This window comes from Leiobunum rupestre, chromosome 7 (assembly GCF_980474605.1).
Source record: "Leiobunum rupestre chromosome 7, qqLeiRupe1.1.hap1, whole genome shotgun sequence".
Classification (NCBI taxonomy): domain Eukaryota; kingdom Metazoa; phylum Arthropoda; class Arachnida; order Opiliones; family Sclerosomatidae; genus Leiobunum; species Leiobunum rupestre.
Window position 1 is genome coordinate 29570306 of NC_143390.1, and position 16736 is coordinate 29587041.

Here is a 16736-nt window from a genome sequence, read left to right on the forward strand (position 1 = left end):
CCGTGTGTACAGTCGTGGCTGTCGTGTTCCTGCGCGCCAGAACCACGGGAAAAGGTGGTAAAACTAGAAAATATAGAAAACCAGGAAAACACTGCCCGTGTGAACCAGGCTTAAAAAGTATCTAGTCGCACCTTAGAAACAGCAATTAAACAAAGCGTTAATATGCTAAATTCCGAAATATAACACAACTTCATTTTACGATGCAGTAGATTACTCTACGAAAAATGCCCAACAGCGGCGTAGCCCATTTTTAGAGCGCTTGGCGCACCGACAATTTTGTTTCGGCGGCGGCTTTAGGGTAATTTAATCAGCGGCGTTTGCCGGCGTAAGCATTAAAAATGAGTTTAAGAGTATAAAAAACTAAAAAATAATTAACCAAAGGACTAGTAACTAACGTGCGCATTCTTTATTCTAAAAGAAGTTACCTTACAAATTAAATGCGATACTATGAACTCATTTGGAAAACGCCACAGCTCGTTAGAAGGAATACTAATCGCCAACTTCAATCAAAAATAATAGAGGCGCGCCGAGAAAAGATCAGAATATAATTAGGTTTGAAAGCGACGAATGGTTGACAAATTTGTAAGATACGCCTACTAGGACAAGTCAATGTGGCCCCTCAAAAGCAGCGCTACTAGCAACGTCGTATTGTATACAAGCAACATCATTTCAATCAAAACGCCATATATTTGTATATCAATATTTAATTTGTAAATAAATCCCGCTAATACAAGTTTCGTCTTATTGAGAAGTAAATTCAAATATATTAACAGCGTAGATTCGCGGGGAAAATATCAATATATTCGATAAATATTACTTTCCATTGGGGTCCAAACATTCGCATTCTTTCGCGCAAGTCGGAGGTAGAGGTATAACCTTTTGACCTTTAACTTTGAGGGTCGATTCGCAGCAGTCTCCTCCGTCCCAACCGCAATCTGGACGGTTGTTAATTGGATTGCAATACGTATCATTAAGAAACTCCTGACCAAGAAAATGGTTAGTTGGAATAGACATAAGCGAAAGTAATTACTAAAATCATGAATATATTCATTTCAACCGTGAATATCGAACTATATCATTACCCTTTCTACCATCTGGGGCTAAGATGGCCGGTGCCTTTTGCGTCTTACGTAATCACTTGAGCCAATTAGGAGACAGGCATTTGTCGTTGACTCGATCCGCCAAACGTTTCCGGAATTACGCGAATAAAATCATTTAACCGGTGAAGAAAATGACTCGTGATTCTTAGAAAAATACCTGTACTCTAACCAAATTACTTGATAATCATAAATAAAATAATTTATTATTAATATTCTTACCTATTTTCGTTCAATCAAAAAGATGTGTATTAAAATTTTAAAAACTAAATTTCGAGCTAAGCCTTGGCACTGAAATCTAGTCAAGTTTCAAAACTTTGCCCTTCAATAGAGTGCTAGCAGTTGAAGCGTTTTTAAAAGTGAGTGACGTCACAGCCGTAGCTTCCGTAATGGTTGTCATGAAAACTAGCGTTTTTTCTAAATAGACGTTTAACATTGGTGACGTAGAAGGGTTTCAAGCTGCTGGCACTCTATACAATTTTTGGGCAGTGGCGCGTGACCAACGTCATAATAACTAAGCCCCTCCCATCAAGCGAATGGGGCCATACTGCCTAATGTAGTTCAATATTTATGGTTAAAATGAATACATTCAAGCTAAAATGGTATCGGTTATTGTCTCTTACCGTCATACATTGAAAGTGGCATTTGAATAATTCAGGGTTCGGTTGCCACGTTCCTTGACCGGTGCATCGAATTACACTCTCCAGGAAGTATTTGCGCTGGCTCGAGTGCGGAGAAAGCGCTAATTCCTCGTTATTATCGGCGCAACGAATCGTACACTTTTTACCTTAAAGTCAAATAGAATAAGCGAAATTAAAATACTCGGACAACGCCGTTGAAGCGAAACCTACCGATCGGCCATTGAGTTTGGTCCTGGTTTTCATCGCAATTAAATAACACAGATGAGTCTAATTTAGGTGATGAACAGTAATCGGCGGTGGGAGGACACGCTTTAAAGGGTGGGTCCCATTTACCTTCACTCTCGCAGGTACTTATGAAGTGTGAATGATCGATATTATCGACAGGTTTAACTGAATCCTAAAAAGGACACCACAAAAAAGAATGGTCAATGGCGTTTGATCGTTGTTACATTTATAGGAGATCAATATAACCTTTCGCTTTTGCGCTTTCGGACATTCTAATTTACAAACGCTTCCGTAACGGTAACCATCGGTGCATTTCAAGACACCGCCATCGGTCATATCCGGCGGAGAACAGATCACAGGGACGTAAACGGGCCCTGTCCAAACTCCGGAACCATCGCAGCGAGAATAGAAAGACTTTCTACAATTTATAAATATTTATTACCGAATGACAGACCTGAGAAAGCAAACCACTTTTAATAAGCAAATTAAAACTTTGACGGATAATTACTTCTTGACGCCTTTTGAGATTACGTTGTACCCGTCGTGACAACGGAATTTGCAAGTTTGACCAAAGGCGAAGTATTTCCTCTTTTCGCAACCCTCGTCGGTAAGAACGGCGTGGTCGTGCGCGGTCGGTACTGGACAGCTGAGGTGGCACAACGGCTCTGGCTCCGACCACAAACCCTTTTCCGTGCAAGTCACGACCGCTCCTAAACTATTGACGCCGTTGGAAGCCGATCTCAATCGAGCCGGTGGACGACACTTGAAAGTGCAATTGCGGCCGTACGTCGTCCCGTCCGGGCAAACGGCATCAGCGTGAGGTATACGCGGAGCACGACAATCAATTGGACGACACGTCAAGCTATCGTCTACCCAGTTTCCAGCGACGCATCTTACTTTCGAGTCCTTCCTAATAGGCTAAACGAAGAAAATCGTAGAATGATTATCAGTTTTAGTAACCGGTTCATTTACTTCCGACATCAATTGTACTTTCTAAATAAAACCACTTACCGAATTAAACGTCCTTGTGATCTCGAAAAAGCTGCTCGAATCGTCGTTTATATGATAATAACCAGGATCGCACAATAAAGTACAAGTGTCCCCCTCTTTAAAGCCGGTGCATCGCAGTTGTCCATTCTTAACTAATGGTTCCTGACACTGAGTCGTCCCGCAACCCGAAGTAGTCACGCATTTTCCCAAGTACGGGCTGTATAAGGAGTTGGTTGATTCCGCCAAACATCGAGATAATTCCTTCGGATTAATGTGACTTAAAGAACGCAGCCTAACGGAATCGAAAGACGTTTGCTGAGACTGAAAGGTCACTCTGACGCCTTTCGTCAGTTTGAATGCTTGAGACAAATCATGGTGGACTTTGATGGTCAGTGGGTTGAGCGCGCACGAAAGATGCGCATCTCCGAGATGCTGCAGCTCGTTATCCTGGAAGATCAAATGCACAGTTGCTTTGGGATGGTTGATTTCGTCCTCTTCTTTGAAATTCTTATGGAAGAAGTCATTGTCCGTAAGCCCAACCTTGCCGTCTCTTTCCAGGTACAGAGTAACCGAAGAGGCGACAGACGGTTCTTTGAAATAAACTTCGAATTGAAAATTGGATTCGATTCCGGAGCAAGACCACCAAGCCAGGCTCGCATTATGCTCGTCAGCGTTGCACCTCTAAATATTTGAAGATTCAATTCATGGACTCTTAGGTGGTTTTAGTTTCTTACCATTGGATTAATCGATGGTGGCCCGAGTAGTGAAGAGCTCGGACACTCTGCGCTATTCAATTGCGAAGATATTTCAACGCGATCAGCCCATTGGTCCTTGAAGCCCGTTGGCGTCGAATATCCACAATCTTCTACTACCGAGTTCTTTTCCCAAATGTCGCATATCCCATCCCCTCTATGCCAGTAGCAAGCGCTTGGGCTTCCTTTATAAAAAGAATATACTTTATAAAGTAACATATTATTTTTAAGATAACCCACCAATGTCTCACCAACACAATGAAATCCTTCTTCGACTAAGCAATTTCTATCGCAACCATCTCCATTTAAAATATTGCCGTCATCACATTTCTCCCTGTTACCATTAGAGTTTTAATTCCACGTAATTAAATAATTTTCAAATCATCATACTTACCGTAACGAATTAACGTCACCGTTTCCACAAACATCTTGACCTTGTTCGTAGATTAAAGGAGGTGATCGATGCGACATTTTATTTCCCAGGAAAGCGCTCACGCGATACGTATAAGTCGTGCCCGGTTCCGTAGAAGTGTCTTTTAGTTCCGGTTCACCCATATCGACGTACTCTTGTTCGTTTTGACCGATTCGAAAGGGCGGGTTGCGGAACACGCGATATCGGGGAGGTTTACAAAGAGAACACGAGCCGTGGTTCGGTATGGAGACAATCTGAACCGCATCGACACTAACGAGTGGTTCCGAAGCAACCAACACCAAACCCTTTATTTCCTTTCTCTCCTTTTCTAATGACATCCAAGATAAAACCTTGAAAACGCAGATTAAACTATAACGTTTTAAGTGTAGCCAAGAATCTATTAAATACATTCTTGGGGTAACTCTATCGAATAAAATAATGTCAAACAGATTTCACAAACCTGAGGGATAATTATGGTATACGTTTCGTCACAAGTACTTCTCGCGGGCCCTAAGGACGCCGTTGATCCGTCCACGAATTTGAGTATAACGTCAGACAGACCTTCGCGGGCTTTGTAGTTTATCCAGATTGATAAGGAATACGGTATGACGGAAATTTTAAAAGCGATAGACAACGAACAGGCTTGAATATTAGGCTCCTGAGAAAATTCCGAGTTAAATGGAAAGCAATAACTCGGATCCGAAACCCAAGTATTATAACTGAGTTTGCACGGTTCCGAATCAGGAGGGCCTATACGGATGAACGTCAAATTTTTTATTATTTCAATGGCAAAAATTCAGTTTTAAATTTTTGTCGTACCAGTTGCTTCGCTAGGCGCGTTGAACTCTTTGAATATTTCCCCAAATTCAGTCGCAATATGGCCATACTGAATGTAAGCTCTTTCGTAAGTACATTCGGCACAGCTCGCTTCGTTGGGCAGATAGAGTTCTTGACTTAAAGGCGGAATCCAGTTGAGAGATACTCCTTTTCCGGAAGAACTAGCGGTTACGACTGGAGAGAGTGGTGGCGCTGGGGGCTTGTTCTCCGCTTTCGGTGAAAGCCAGGACGAATATACCAAATCGACGTAACAGTGCATTCTGGCCACTTGTTGCGGGCTGAAGGAATCGGTACAAGAACCGTTCGCGTAACTCATGTAGTTGTTAAAAGGCGTGTTTGTAAACGGGCCCATCCCACAGCGCGTTCGCTGGGGATCCGGGTCTCGGCAGGACGCCGAAGCCATCGTTGGTTGAGTGTCCGAGCACAGATCTCCCTCGGTCATGGACGCTTTCGATTCGAGGCAAGGATGGTCGCAATCGAACTCTGAAATTCCGCGATGGACGTGCCACAAGCCCAGGACGTGTCCCATCTCGTGAATCAAAGTATCCAGCTGCCCTTCGACCCCGAAATCTTCCGGCCGGACTAACACGCCACCTTATTAAGAAGAAACAATTAATTATATAACAGACTTAAGCTTTTTTATTATAACGGTTTACACACCAAAGACCCCAAAGGTTTCCTTTTGCCACGGAAAAGTAGCTAAGCCCACTATTTCTTTATTATTCCAATAGGCAAAATACACGTTCACACCGTGTTTTGCGTCTAGGGTTGTTAAAGTTTTGAATTCTTCGAGTGTCAGAAATGCTCTGATAAAGAAGTTATATAGATATAAGGTTGAAAATCGACCAGTTAAGTGGTTATATCGACCTGTTTGGCGATAATGGATCGAGACAGTTGACGGAGGTATCGGTGATTGAGGGATTACAGCAATCTCCCTTGTCCCAAGAATGATTTTTTACATTGCAATTGGTATCACATTTGCCATTTCCCCTCATAGAGCGTCTGCAAGATCTTTTTCCTTTGTCGCAATCGCCGCCGTCGTTGTTCGTCGAAGGTATTTGAGCGCACTTCGGATGGCAGGTTCCTTGAAAGATCGAACGAAAAATCTTTGGTTTAATTAGAAACTCTTAAAGGGGAACATTCAAGCTTTAACCAGTTAGATAGCACTATAGCCCATTAAAAACTAAAATTTATGGCGAAAACTGCATCAAAAAATATTGAGTGGTTAATTTTTAATAAAATAAAGAAATTTCGGGAAATTGAAAAGCGCGCGTCCACCGCGGCACCTGCTGAGAAGTCGATGAGACAGAAAAACAACGTAATAGCGCGCGCTGCTGAAGACGCAAAAAATTGGTTTTGCACGCGTGGCGCGTTCCAGTTATAAGAGACTTAAGCCTAAACTGCGCGATTTTAAAAGTTAGGATAGTTCGCAAATCGCTCATACGGGGTTAGGGGCGCTGGCGGCAGCCCCTAAGATGGCGGTGAAAATTCAAACCCAAACACTTGGCGTTATTTTTCGTTTCAACTTTTTGGGCCAAAAGCTATTTTTTCAAGACAAAAAAAGGTACGTGTTAGTATATTGAACGTCTTTTTAATCTTTTGATAGGGAAATAAGGCCATATTTGGAAAAGCTTGGCCGTTCCCCTTTAAACTACAACTATTACCATCTCCAATTAGCTTGACGTCGCATCCGATTAAGACTTTTTTCCCCCGAAGGGAAGTGTTTGTAATTTTCACTTCTTCGTACTCCCAACTGATGTTGTAGCGTTTAAACGCCTGATTCAAGGCCTTGTGTTGTTTTTGAATTTGAATCGAGGATACAGTCTCGTTCGTTCCGTCGTCATTCTTGACATTGATGATCTTGTACCTGAAATCGAAAAAGCGAAACTAACAATTAAAGACATTGGACAATATCGATCGTTAAATGGGGCACCTGAGAGTTTTCTGGATTCTAAGTTCCCAATTCGTCACGTAACTTTGGACAACTTCCGGAGAGTCACACAACGTGAAACCGCAATCCGGTATCGTGGGCAATATATCGAAAGACTGATAAACGAAAACGCGTGGCACGGTTTGCGGCGTCGTGTTTCCGACGGACCAGTCCCAGCGTTGCTCACCTTCGAAGTTCTCCCACATCATCAAGTTGGATTTCTCAGGTATTTCCGAAATATCCCTCCGAGTGGAATCAAATTTCGAGGACACCATTATGTCTTCGTGACTCATTGCGGTCTTCCAAAGTCTCAATAAAGCTACTTGGCCGCGTAAACCGCCACCAATGTACAATTTTCGACAAGCGACTGGAGAATCGAGAACGTGAAGGCGTTGAAATAGGTTCCCTTTTTGGCTGGAGGATCGAGCCATCTATAGAAAAAGACCTAATTCGTACAACGATAATATTAAATAGTCGAAAACGAACTTGCCATGGCACCATTGACGAAAAACTTTGTTTCTTCTCCGTCGTAAGTTACAGCGAGATGAACCCATCTGTTCGAATGCGAAGGAAGGGGAGATATCAACACTGTCTCGACGAAGCTGGATGCGGACTGAATTCGGAAGTAGAATCGAGGATCCCGCTCTCCATTGGCGCCGATGGCTTTAATTCCTAATTCCCAGCTCTCACCTTTGAACGGAGAACACGAGTCTTCGGCAGCTACAAAAAAGAACGGAGCTTCTAAGAGCTCAGATTGAACGAGCGAAGCGAGCTTTGCTAACCAACCTAAAATAGTGGCGGGATTCTCTTGGCCACCATCAGCACGAAGCCAGACGTCAACTGTCCAATCCGCATCCGGTAACCAACTGTCCTCGTCTTTGTCGACGCCATCACCCAATTTGAGTAATGAACCTTTCTGATCGGGTAGTAGAGCTAAAACGCGACCAGCGGGGAATTTTTGGTCTCTACGACCTCTATACGACGACTGAGAGGCGTCGTTGACTCCGTTGTCCCTCAATTTGGCCGAGAATGAGTTATCAACGACGATGGACGGTTGAACCTGGGGTTTGAAACTGCACTGTTGGTAAGCTTTGTCTAAACGACGGGCGTATTCGAAACTCGCGACATTCCGCAAGTTGGTCGTTAGGTCAGAGCTGCAAAACTGCAGGAAACCGGACTGCAAGAAGCATACTAGGAGGAGACCGTCGCGCGGGGTCCAGCCACACATTCTTGAGCCTTTCTAACTTGACGAACGAACGTTTTTCGATGAGTAAATCTCCTACGATCGTTCTTTGCATTTTCTTTCACGTCCAACGCCGAACCAAAGGGGTTTTCATCCGCGCAGTTAGCACTCGCTTTAAGTTCTTTTTGTTGTTGGGAGCTGTATAAATCAGCGGGCTCTCACCAAACGGGACTTCCTTATCGTGTCTCGTCGCTTCCACTTCAACCGATCTCAATTATTTCGCCCAAGTTTTTCTCCTCTCGAATTAGGCGTGTAAATAAATAAACGAACTCCGAGCAACGCAGCCTTCGGAGCGCCAACTAGAAGGCGAAATTGCCCCGATAAGATAAAGAGACGAACGCCAGTCGCCGTCGTCGCGTCTTACGTAAAAGGTCAATGAGAGGTCACGGCTGCCTCCTGGGAAATTAATTAATTAATAGCCCAAGGGTAAAGCTTACATCGGCAATTTAGAGTGACAGATAGCGAACTTGATAATATCCGATTTCCCTTTATCGTTTTGACTTCGGTACAATCCGTCAATTAACTTGGAAACGGTTGTCTCTCGACCCACTTGTTACATCAAACTTAAACTGCCGAAATAAAAATATATTGAAAAGCTATTTTAAGTGTTAGTAAATTTCCCTTTCTTTACATACGCCTTTAATGTTTGGCGTGTCAGAGATTTTAGAAGTACAAAATGTTGTTGCCTGTACACGCACTTGACAATCGCGACATTTTCTCGTATAAGGTCTTCCCCATTTACAATACCAGATACAAACGCATCCAGCCAGCGTTGCCAATTGCCGCGCGTTTTATCAATAATTTCAATATAAAAGTCGGGTATTTGAGAGGAAAATAAATAATTGTAAGATGAAATACACTCGTACGCTATTTGGGAGGTTAGCGCGTACGTTTTAAATTTGTGTCGTTTTTGACCGTCGCCATCTGGTATGTATATATCAGAGCATACTAAAAACTACATAACCGTAGTGGCAACCACAACTGAGTAAAAGAGCACGTGGTTGACCTGAGATTAGGAAGATAAAAGGCAATTGTAGACCATGTTAAAAAAGGCCCCCTACACGACATAGATACAAAAGAAGTTGTATTAATTTCTAGGGAAAGTAACTTAATAAAATTATATATTAGAGAATCTGTTGAAATTGTTAAATTAAAAATAAACAACCAATTAATTTATAATATAGATGGCCCTGCCCATGAGATTGTATCTCACTATAAAAATTTAGCTTAAACCAGGGTGATTTCCTTTTTAGGTATTCGGTACATAAATGGAATGTACGCGCTACTCGAACTGTAATTACAGTGAATTTTTTCTGTCGCTATCTCTACAGACTCGAGAGCTTTTTTTTTTTTGAGATACACAAACAACGGTGTCGACCCGAGGCCTTAGACACCAGCACACACACAATAACTGATTAATCAGGGTGAGATATGTGTAACGGCCACGCCAACGGGGGGATACGTGGGGACAGGGATGGGGACACCCGTGGCGGAAGTATCCCGACCACCCGTTGGGTGATTGGTACAGACTCGAGAGCTAGAACTTATTGTAATTTTGCCTGACGACGACGCTGGTAATAGCGTCGAAACGGCTGTAGCAGTTTTTAAATAAATGTTTGTTTATTGTACAATAGTGGCTTTTCTATTTATTAAGTTTATTTTGTACAAGATTGTCCTTTAACATATTTAGCAAGTGTACAAGACCAATGTACAAAAATAATTCTCCTCAGCCTATACTTAGCCGCCTTTTTATTACTTTTCATTACTGATAATCGAAAACGATGTGCGGTAAAATTTTAAAACAATACATCATTAGTTACATTTATATTGTACTAATATGTAATTATTGTAAAACTTAGTCGAAATTTAACGTAAACTAGATAGTGTACTTTATACCTAATATTTAAGTAACCATAAACCCAGTTTTATTTTAAATTAATATTTAATCATACATATATTTTACCTACTTACTTCAAAAGTAAGTTAATAAACTAAGTTAAAATAGAACTTTGGTTGGCCATTTTATTATTAATTATTGATTGTTGATGGACTACGAAATAAACTCAATCAGGTCAAAACAATAATGCTAAAAAAATTGGCAGCATCAGACGTATTGCCATCGGGTATATTTTAATTACAATTTAGATTTTTAAAATTCGTTTTCAGTGCCTTAAATTTAATTAAAATTCATATAATTATCATAAGGCACACCTCAATATTCTAAAGATTATCCATGTAAATTTTAAAGTTTGTTGATAAAGCCGTTTTCGAGATATCGCGCGTGATAGTCATTTCACCATAGCGTGAACCCCATGTTATTTTCCCATACACCAAGTGGCCTTAACCCATATGTGTTTGATGACGGTATATAAGATATTAAAATTTCAAAATTCGAAGCACCCAATATCATAATAGTTCCGATACCAGTCGTTAGATGGCATGCTGAGGCATTTTTATTGTTACCTCTATCTCTATCTCCCCCACCAGAAGCAGAGTTCATTTGCTTGACAGAGGTAGGACTACGTAGGGTCTGTACGAGCAACTTTCTAAAAACTTTGCTTCTACGAATCAGACGACTTATTGAATGTAAAGCAAAACAACGGTTTTAGGTAGAACACAACAAGAAAATTTATTATATACATTTTTTCAACAACTCCACCAAAATTCAGTGCCTCTTTTTTGTTACGGAATTATTATTTTAATTTTTTTTATCTATGATGAATTGAAGAGGTTGAAAAATTATTTGAAAATTTGAGGAAGTATCGTAGTATTCGATTCCTTTCACAGTTTGTTCGATCCTCGATTCGAAATAGGACCGACAATGTGGAAAAAGGAGGGTAACATTGAATTGAAAACGCTCGCAAACCTTGCCAACGAAAGTGAACGTAACCGAGAGTTTCCAAATAAAAGCGATAGCCATAATATTTCCAATGTATTAACTTTATACAAAAAATAAGCACGGTTTTTCAATATTATCGTAATATTTATATATATATTTATATATTTGTGACTATTAATAGCTAGGGCCCACTTTTACTAAGGTCAGGATTGTCAACGGGTAACTTAGAATATTTCTTTTCATACATTTCACGCCCCAAATAAAGTTACATTTTCGATTTTCGCGTTAACTGTTAACATATTTCGTTTAAATATAGTTTTTTTCCTAATATATTTTCGCATTCTTAAATGGCTTCTAACAGTTAAAGAAATTTAATTTAGTAACCAATGGCTTTTAAATTTTCTCAAGTTTCATTTTTCGTTTAGGCTTCGCAAGGCCCTACTATATATATACTTTTATTTTGGTTTTTCTGAATATCACTCGTCGTCCAATGAGCTTTTTTTGTTTATTTAAATTGAAATATAAACAATAGATAGGATATATTTCGCTAAATATACATTACATCTGAAACCAGATTTGGTAGATTTCTTGGAAAATATTATTCTCAATTTAAAAACATTATTTGTTTTATCGTAATAGAGATTGGTTTTGTCTATTTCACTCGTTACAACGCCTAAACGGCTTCTCCTCTTCGAAATTTTCATCATTCTACTTCTTGTAGAGAAAAAGACGTTTGTTTTAAATTATTTCTAGAAAAGTTTAATTGCATCATTTTTTGTGAACGAAGATGTTCGGGTTGATCCGAACATCTCCAATCCTTCTTTATTTTTCACTCTCTCTAGTTTTCGGTCCTTATTTACTGCGCAGCGCCAAACACACAAAGCATCCCAAGGAGGCTTCTCTCTTCAACAGACAGATTCCTTCCTATTTCCCCGTGAACAGTTGTTGCTGACCATTCAAACAAAGACATTACGTTAGTCAAAATCACTTACAATAATGGAATACACAAAAAAACGATCCAGTGCTAATAGTCTTAGTCGATAATTCAAAATAACGGTCGAAAACGCCGCAGGTCAGTTTAGTAAAATATTTTCGGCGGCGTAATCGTCGGCCATTTTCGGTATGGAGATACAGGCTGGAAGGCAGGCAAGGCTGCCAGATTTCGATAGACCGAAAACGGCCAACTCTCTCAAATGTTTTGCGGGGTAGCTAACTAAAAATGGGTTTTAACTACGAATTTGAAAATTTCAGGACATATAGAACGTGCATTTTCAAAATTTATCTCGAGAACCATTAACGATACGAAATTGGTTTCAATTAGAAAAGTGTCATATTTTAAGTCTAAATAGCTTTGACAATACCTAATATCTTACGGGAGAAGTTCAACTAGGTCAATAAAATGAAATATCATTTTTCTTTTCTATGCTAATACCCAAGGCGCCACCCTAGACCCTAGTCATCTAGCGACTTTTAATGCCTTTATCCCAGGTGGCCGGGTTACAAGGGACGTGGGAATACCTTCAAGCTACGCGAACCAACAGTTCCCTACACCTAGGAGCAACAAAGACAGCACCCCACAAAAGTCGTGCATTTTCTTCTGTACAATTTTCATTGGTTAGACGCATTATCGCCTGCTGCCGTCGGAAGGGAAAATTCGGAAATTGTCTCCCCCCTCGCCTGTATAAAGTGCAGCGTAAAGGTTCATCCAATGAAATTTGTTCACAACACTGCCTTAGCGTGTTTAAAGGATAGCTGCTTTCTCCTTGTGTTTGTTGCTCTTAGCCTACACTACCTCCTACACCACCCTCCTACACCACCCTCCTACGCATTGTAACCCGACCACCTGAATTAAAGGCTTCAAAAGTCACTCGATGACTTAGGCCTAAGGTGGTGCCTTGGGTATTAGCCTAGCTAGCTGATTATTATCTCGTTAATTGTCATACTTATTGTTATTATGTTACTTATGCTACTACGCTACTTATGCTTCGAGTGAAAAGCTAGTGGTGGTTGTACAGTGTGTCAGAATTTATAGCCCGGTGTACCTAGCAGGAAAACAACTCACAACTCCAGAGCCGATACTCTGCAAGAAGCTGGATGCTTGGTTGGCCGGGTTTTGCACTCCGACGATTGCCGCCGCCGAATAACGCCTCATGTTGGATCTGGTGCTCGCGGAGAACAGATCGGAACCCAAATTGCCCAGATTAGTCGTGGAATTCTGCAGGGAACAAATTGGGTTAAGTTCGTTTCGAGTCGAGATAGAATTAATAGACTGTTCGTACCCGAGGACTAACTTCTCTGCTTCGAGGAGATTTCAGCATGAAATTCACAGACTGAAAAATAACATTCACGTCATTAAGCGAGACGATTCCATTTAATTGGATGCGGGAAGGAGTTTCAAATCGACTCCCAATTTAAACCGAACTGTAAAGGATTATTCACACGACCCGACATTTTCGCGAAACATTGTAGGCCAACAATAGAGCAATTTCACTTCGTAGCTTTGACTATGACGACCATTTTGTGCGGGTTTTTTTTATCCACGCAAAAAAGGGTGGATGACGTCGTGTCATATGAGACTGAAATCACTGAATAGGCTACAATTGAGTCGAAAACCGTCCCATTCTAGAGCCCATTCCCGTAGAGAAAAAATTTCATTCCCATCCCATTCCCGTTCAAATTTTGGTCTTCCATCCATTCCCATTCCATGACTACCATTTTCCATCAACTCCCATTCCATTACTACCATTTTCCATCCACTCCCATTCCAGGACTACCATTTTCCATCCACTCCCATTCCAGGACTACCATTTTCCATCCACTCCCATTCCATGACTACCCCGTTTCCATCCACTCCCATTCCATGACTACCATTTTCCATCCACTCCCATTCCATGACTACCCCGTTTCCATCCACTCCCATTCCATGACTACCATTTTCCATCCACTCCCATTCCATGACTACCATTTTCCATCCACTCCCATTCCATGACTACCATTTTCCATCCACTCCCATTCCATGACTAATATTTTCCATCCACTCCAAATTCCATAACTACCATTTTCCATCCACTCCAAATTCCATAACTACCATTTTCCATCCACTCCGAATTCCATGACTACCATTTTCCATTCACTCCGAATTCCATTACTACCATTTTCCATCCACTCCCATTCCATGACTACCATTTTCCATCCACTCCCATTCCATGACTACCCCGTTTCCATCCACTCCTATTCCATTCAACAGACATTTTCTCATTCCCGTTCTATTCCCTATATTCCTGAAATTTCCATTCCCGAATCAAAGAATTTCGAAAACTATTATTAGACTAATTAACATCATATTATTAAATGAAAAGTATTCGAGTACTCTAGAAATCTAGGGTGATCTAGTCCTTTACACTATATTTTGCAGCTAGCCAATGGTAGATATATCACGGAGGCGCTGGCTTAGCGCCTTGTGCAGAAAAGTGAAAATACATTTCCGTACATTCCAGAACTTAAAAATTTTATTCCAATCCATTTCAATCCCGAAAGTACCCTTTTCCATCCATTCCCTTTCAATTTGACAGAAATTTTTTCCATTCCCGTCCATTACCGCGGGAAACGAAAAAAAAAACATTCCCACGCAGCTCTCTAGCACAACGTTTTAAAAAACAACCGAGACTTAGCTCAATATATTTAGATCGAATATTTTTCATACACATTCTTTTGACTGAACGAAAGTAATTAATCATTTTAATCCTGCCCACCTTAATTAAATTCACATATTTTGTAGAAGCAGAGGGATTTGGTTAAGAATTATTAGTAATTTTCTTGGCCGGTTAACGGCCGAAATCTCCGCAATGTAGTGTTGTTAATTTTCCGAAAACATTTTAATTTTTAATTTTTTATCGATATAAAATGTCTAATAACAATAAAAATCGTTAATTAATTTAAAGCTAGTCTAGAGTTTTAGTTTTACTTTAAGATTCGAAAAAAATGAGGCGAAAATGCCGCTTTATTTAAATTTCCAAACAATATTAGAATAATCATGGAATTAAAACTTTACTTATTTTTTTCGGAAAAATACGGAAAAATTTCCGGAAAAAAGGCCTCCTCCTTTTCCGGAGAATTTTCCGACTTATCAACACTACCGCAATGTAACGCGTGTTTTGAACTCTAGTTGGTAAAAAATGTTGGTTCGTGTGAAGAGGACTTAAGTTGTGGGCAGTTAGGAAGTCAAACCTTATTGGGTGCGGCGAAACTAATGAACCTATCCCCTTGGATTCCAACGGACGAGTGCCTCCTGGTGGGCAGGTTTCCAGTGCTGGGATTCCGACTCAGGGTCCCGTCCGGACTGCTGGGCGCGATTAGAATCCTCGGAGGCTGGATGGTGTTGTCCGAATGTCGTCTTCCGGGAAGGGACGCTTGCACTCGCAGCAGGTTCGAATCCGGGGATGACGTCGCTGCCGTACCGAGGTCCAGGACAGGTTATTGGAAAAGAACATCAAACGATTATCATTTTTAAGGTATACAACAAAGGTCGCTGCCTTTCATGGAGTACCCGACTTAATCGAACTTCTAACTTATCATATTTTCCCCCAATAAAGCTTAGTTTTCTCCCCCACTTCTTGGTCTCTTTACTTTTTCGCGTTTTTACTTCTAACTTATCAAACATTTCAATTTACTTTTCAAAAAATTATCAACTCTCTCGAGATGTCGAAAATTGCAACGCGATAAAGAAAGACTTATTTTGAAGTAGGAATGCTCAATCGTTATCGACTTCCGAGGGTCGACTGTTTACGAATACGTGATAAATGGCGAATAGTTTTGTCTTAAAAGGGTTACCCGTAAAAGGAAAAACACAAACACGGGCGTTGTTACGCGGAGGCGGCGGCTCCCCACCGTTCCTTTTGACGAAATATTATAAGAAAAAGTCATTTTCTCTTCGCGAATAAAGAATTTCCCATAGGACGTAGGTAAGCGGAGCGTGACCCCGGCAGACCATCGTCAGGAAGAGGATCGACCAGGGAACGAACCGAAGCCCCGAGCGGAGAGACGCCCGCTTTGACTGCGCTACGAGAACATTCGAGCCTCTCAAACCCGGGCGACTGCGGAGTTCCAGACTATGATAAAACTTAGTTCTTTCGAGGAAAGGGGGATGTTTGTAAAAGCAAAAGTAGTCGGCCGTGGCTGGCGTTCACTCGCTCAAGAACCCGAAAGAAAGGCGGATAAGGGCCGAGCCACGATGCTCAAATAAAGAATGAAGAAGTCACGCCGCCTTTATCGGACCGGGTATAGAAAAGAAAATGTATAAAAGTGGCGAAATAAAAGATTCGCGAGAAAGCAAAAAAAAAAGCAAATTTAAAAATAGCGGCACGAATATGATGGCGATAATATATCAGCGACTGTACAGTTACTCAACACCAAGATGGCCGATTCCCAATAAAGTGACCAGGTGGTCTTAACAGTCGAAGAAATATCGCGCGGAATTTATCACTCCAGGAGTATATAGCATTTCTAGAACGAAGAAAAAGGTTCGAACGCGCGGATATAGAAAAATAAAGTCAATAGTCGAAAGCGAACGGGGGAAAAAAGAGATTAAAGGCTGGTTTTCACTAGGACAGAAACAGGACGACGGCGACGGCGGACGCAAAAACATTGTATTAGGCCTAACGGGAATTTTTTGCGTCGAAGCTAACCGTCGTGGCGTTTTTGGACTAGTGAAAACTAGCCCTAACCCTCGAAAACCCAAACGCGACTTTTTCTGGGTTGGCCATTGAAGAAA

General features: G+C 41.1%; 2 protein-coding genes across 3 annotated transcripts in view; both read right to left on the reverse strand.

The window, feature by feature from the left end:
• Window positions 1-700: 700 nt before the first annotated feature.
• LOC149936005 (pappalysin-1-like) lies at window positions 701-8362 on the reverse strand. Its single transcript, XM_090181640.1, has 17 exons — window positions 7671-8362; window positions 7375-7604; window positions 6888-7315; window positions 6619-6821; window positions 5822-6038; window positions 5615-5760; window positions 4937-5548; window positions 4578-4867; window positions 4100-4467; window positions 3957-4039; window positions 3688-3890; window positions 2975-3634; window positions 2472-2881; window positions 2210-2381; window positions 1949-2135; window positions 1721-1884; window positions 701-981 (listed from the first exon to the last, which is right to left on the reverse strand). The coding sequence occupies exons 1-17, from the start codon at window positions 8110-8112 to the stop codon at window positions 814-816; spliced, it is 4983 nt and encodes a 1660-aa protein (XP_090037766.1). The 5' UTR covers window positions 8113-8362; the 3' UTR covers window positions 701-813.
• Window positions 8363-10749: 2387 nt separating this feature from the next.
• bma (SCY1-like protein bma) overlaps window positions 10750-16736 on the reverse strand; it is a 173345-nt gene continuing 167358 nt past the window's right edge. For both annotated transcript variants that reach the window (XM_090181104.1, XM_090181105.1), the window contains 4 exons: window positions 15194-15414; window positions 13246-13296; window positions 13029-13181; window positions 10750-11914 (listed from right to left, as the gene is read on the reverse strand). In XM_090181104.1, the coding sequence (XP_090037230.1) occupies window positions 11891-11914; window positions 13029-13181; window positions 13246-13296; window positions 15194-15414 (449 nt within the window). In that variant the 3' untranslated portion in view covers window positions 10750-11890. The remainder of the gene's footprint in view (window positions 11915-13028; window positions 13182-13245; window positions 13297-15193; window positions 15415-16736) is intronic.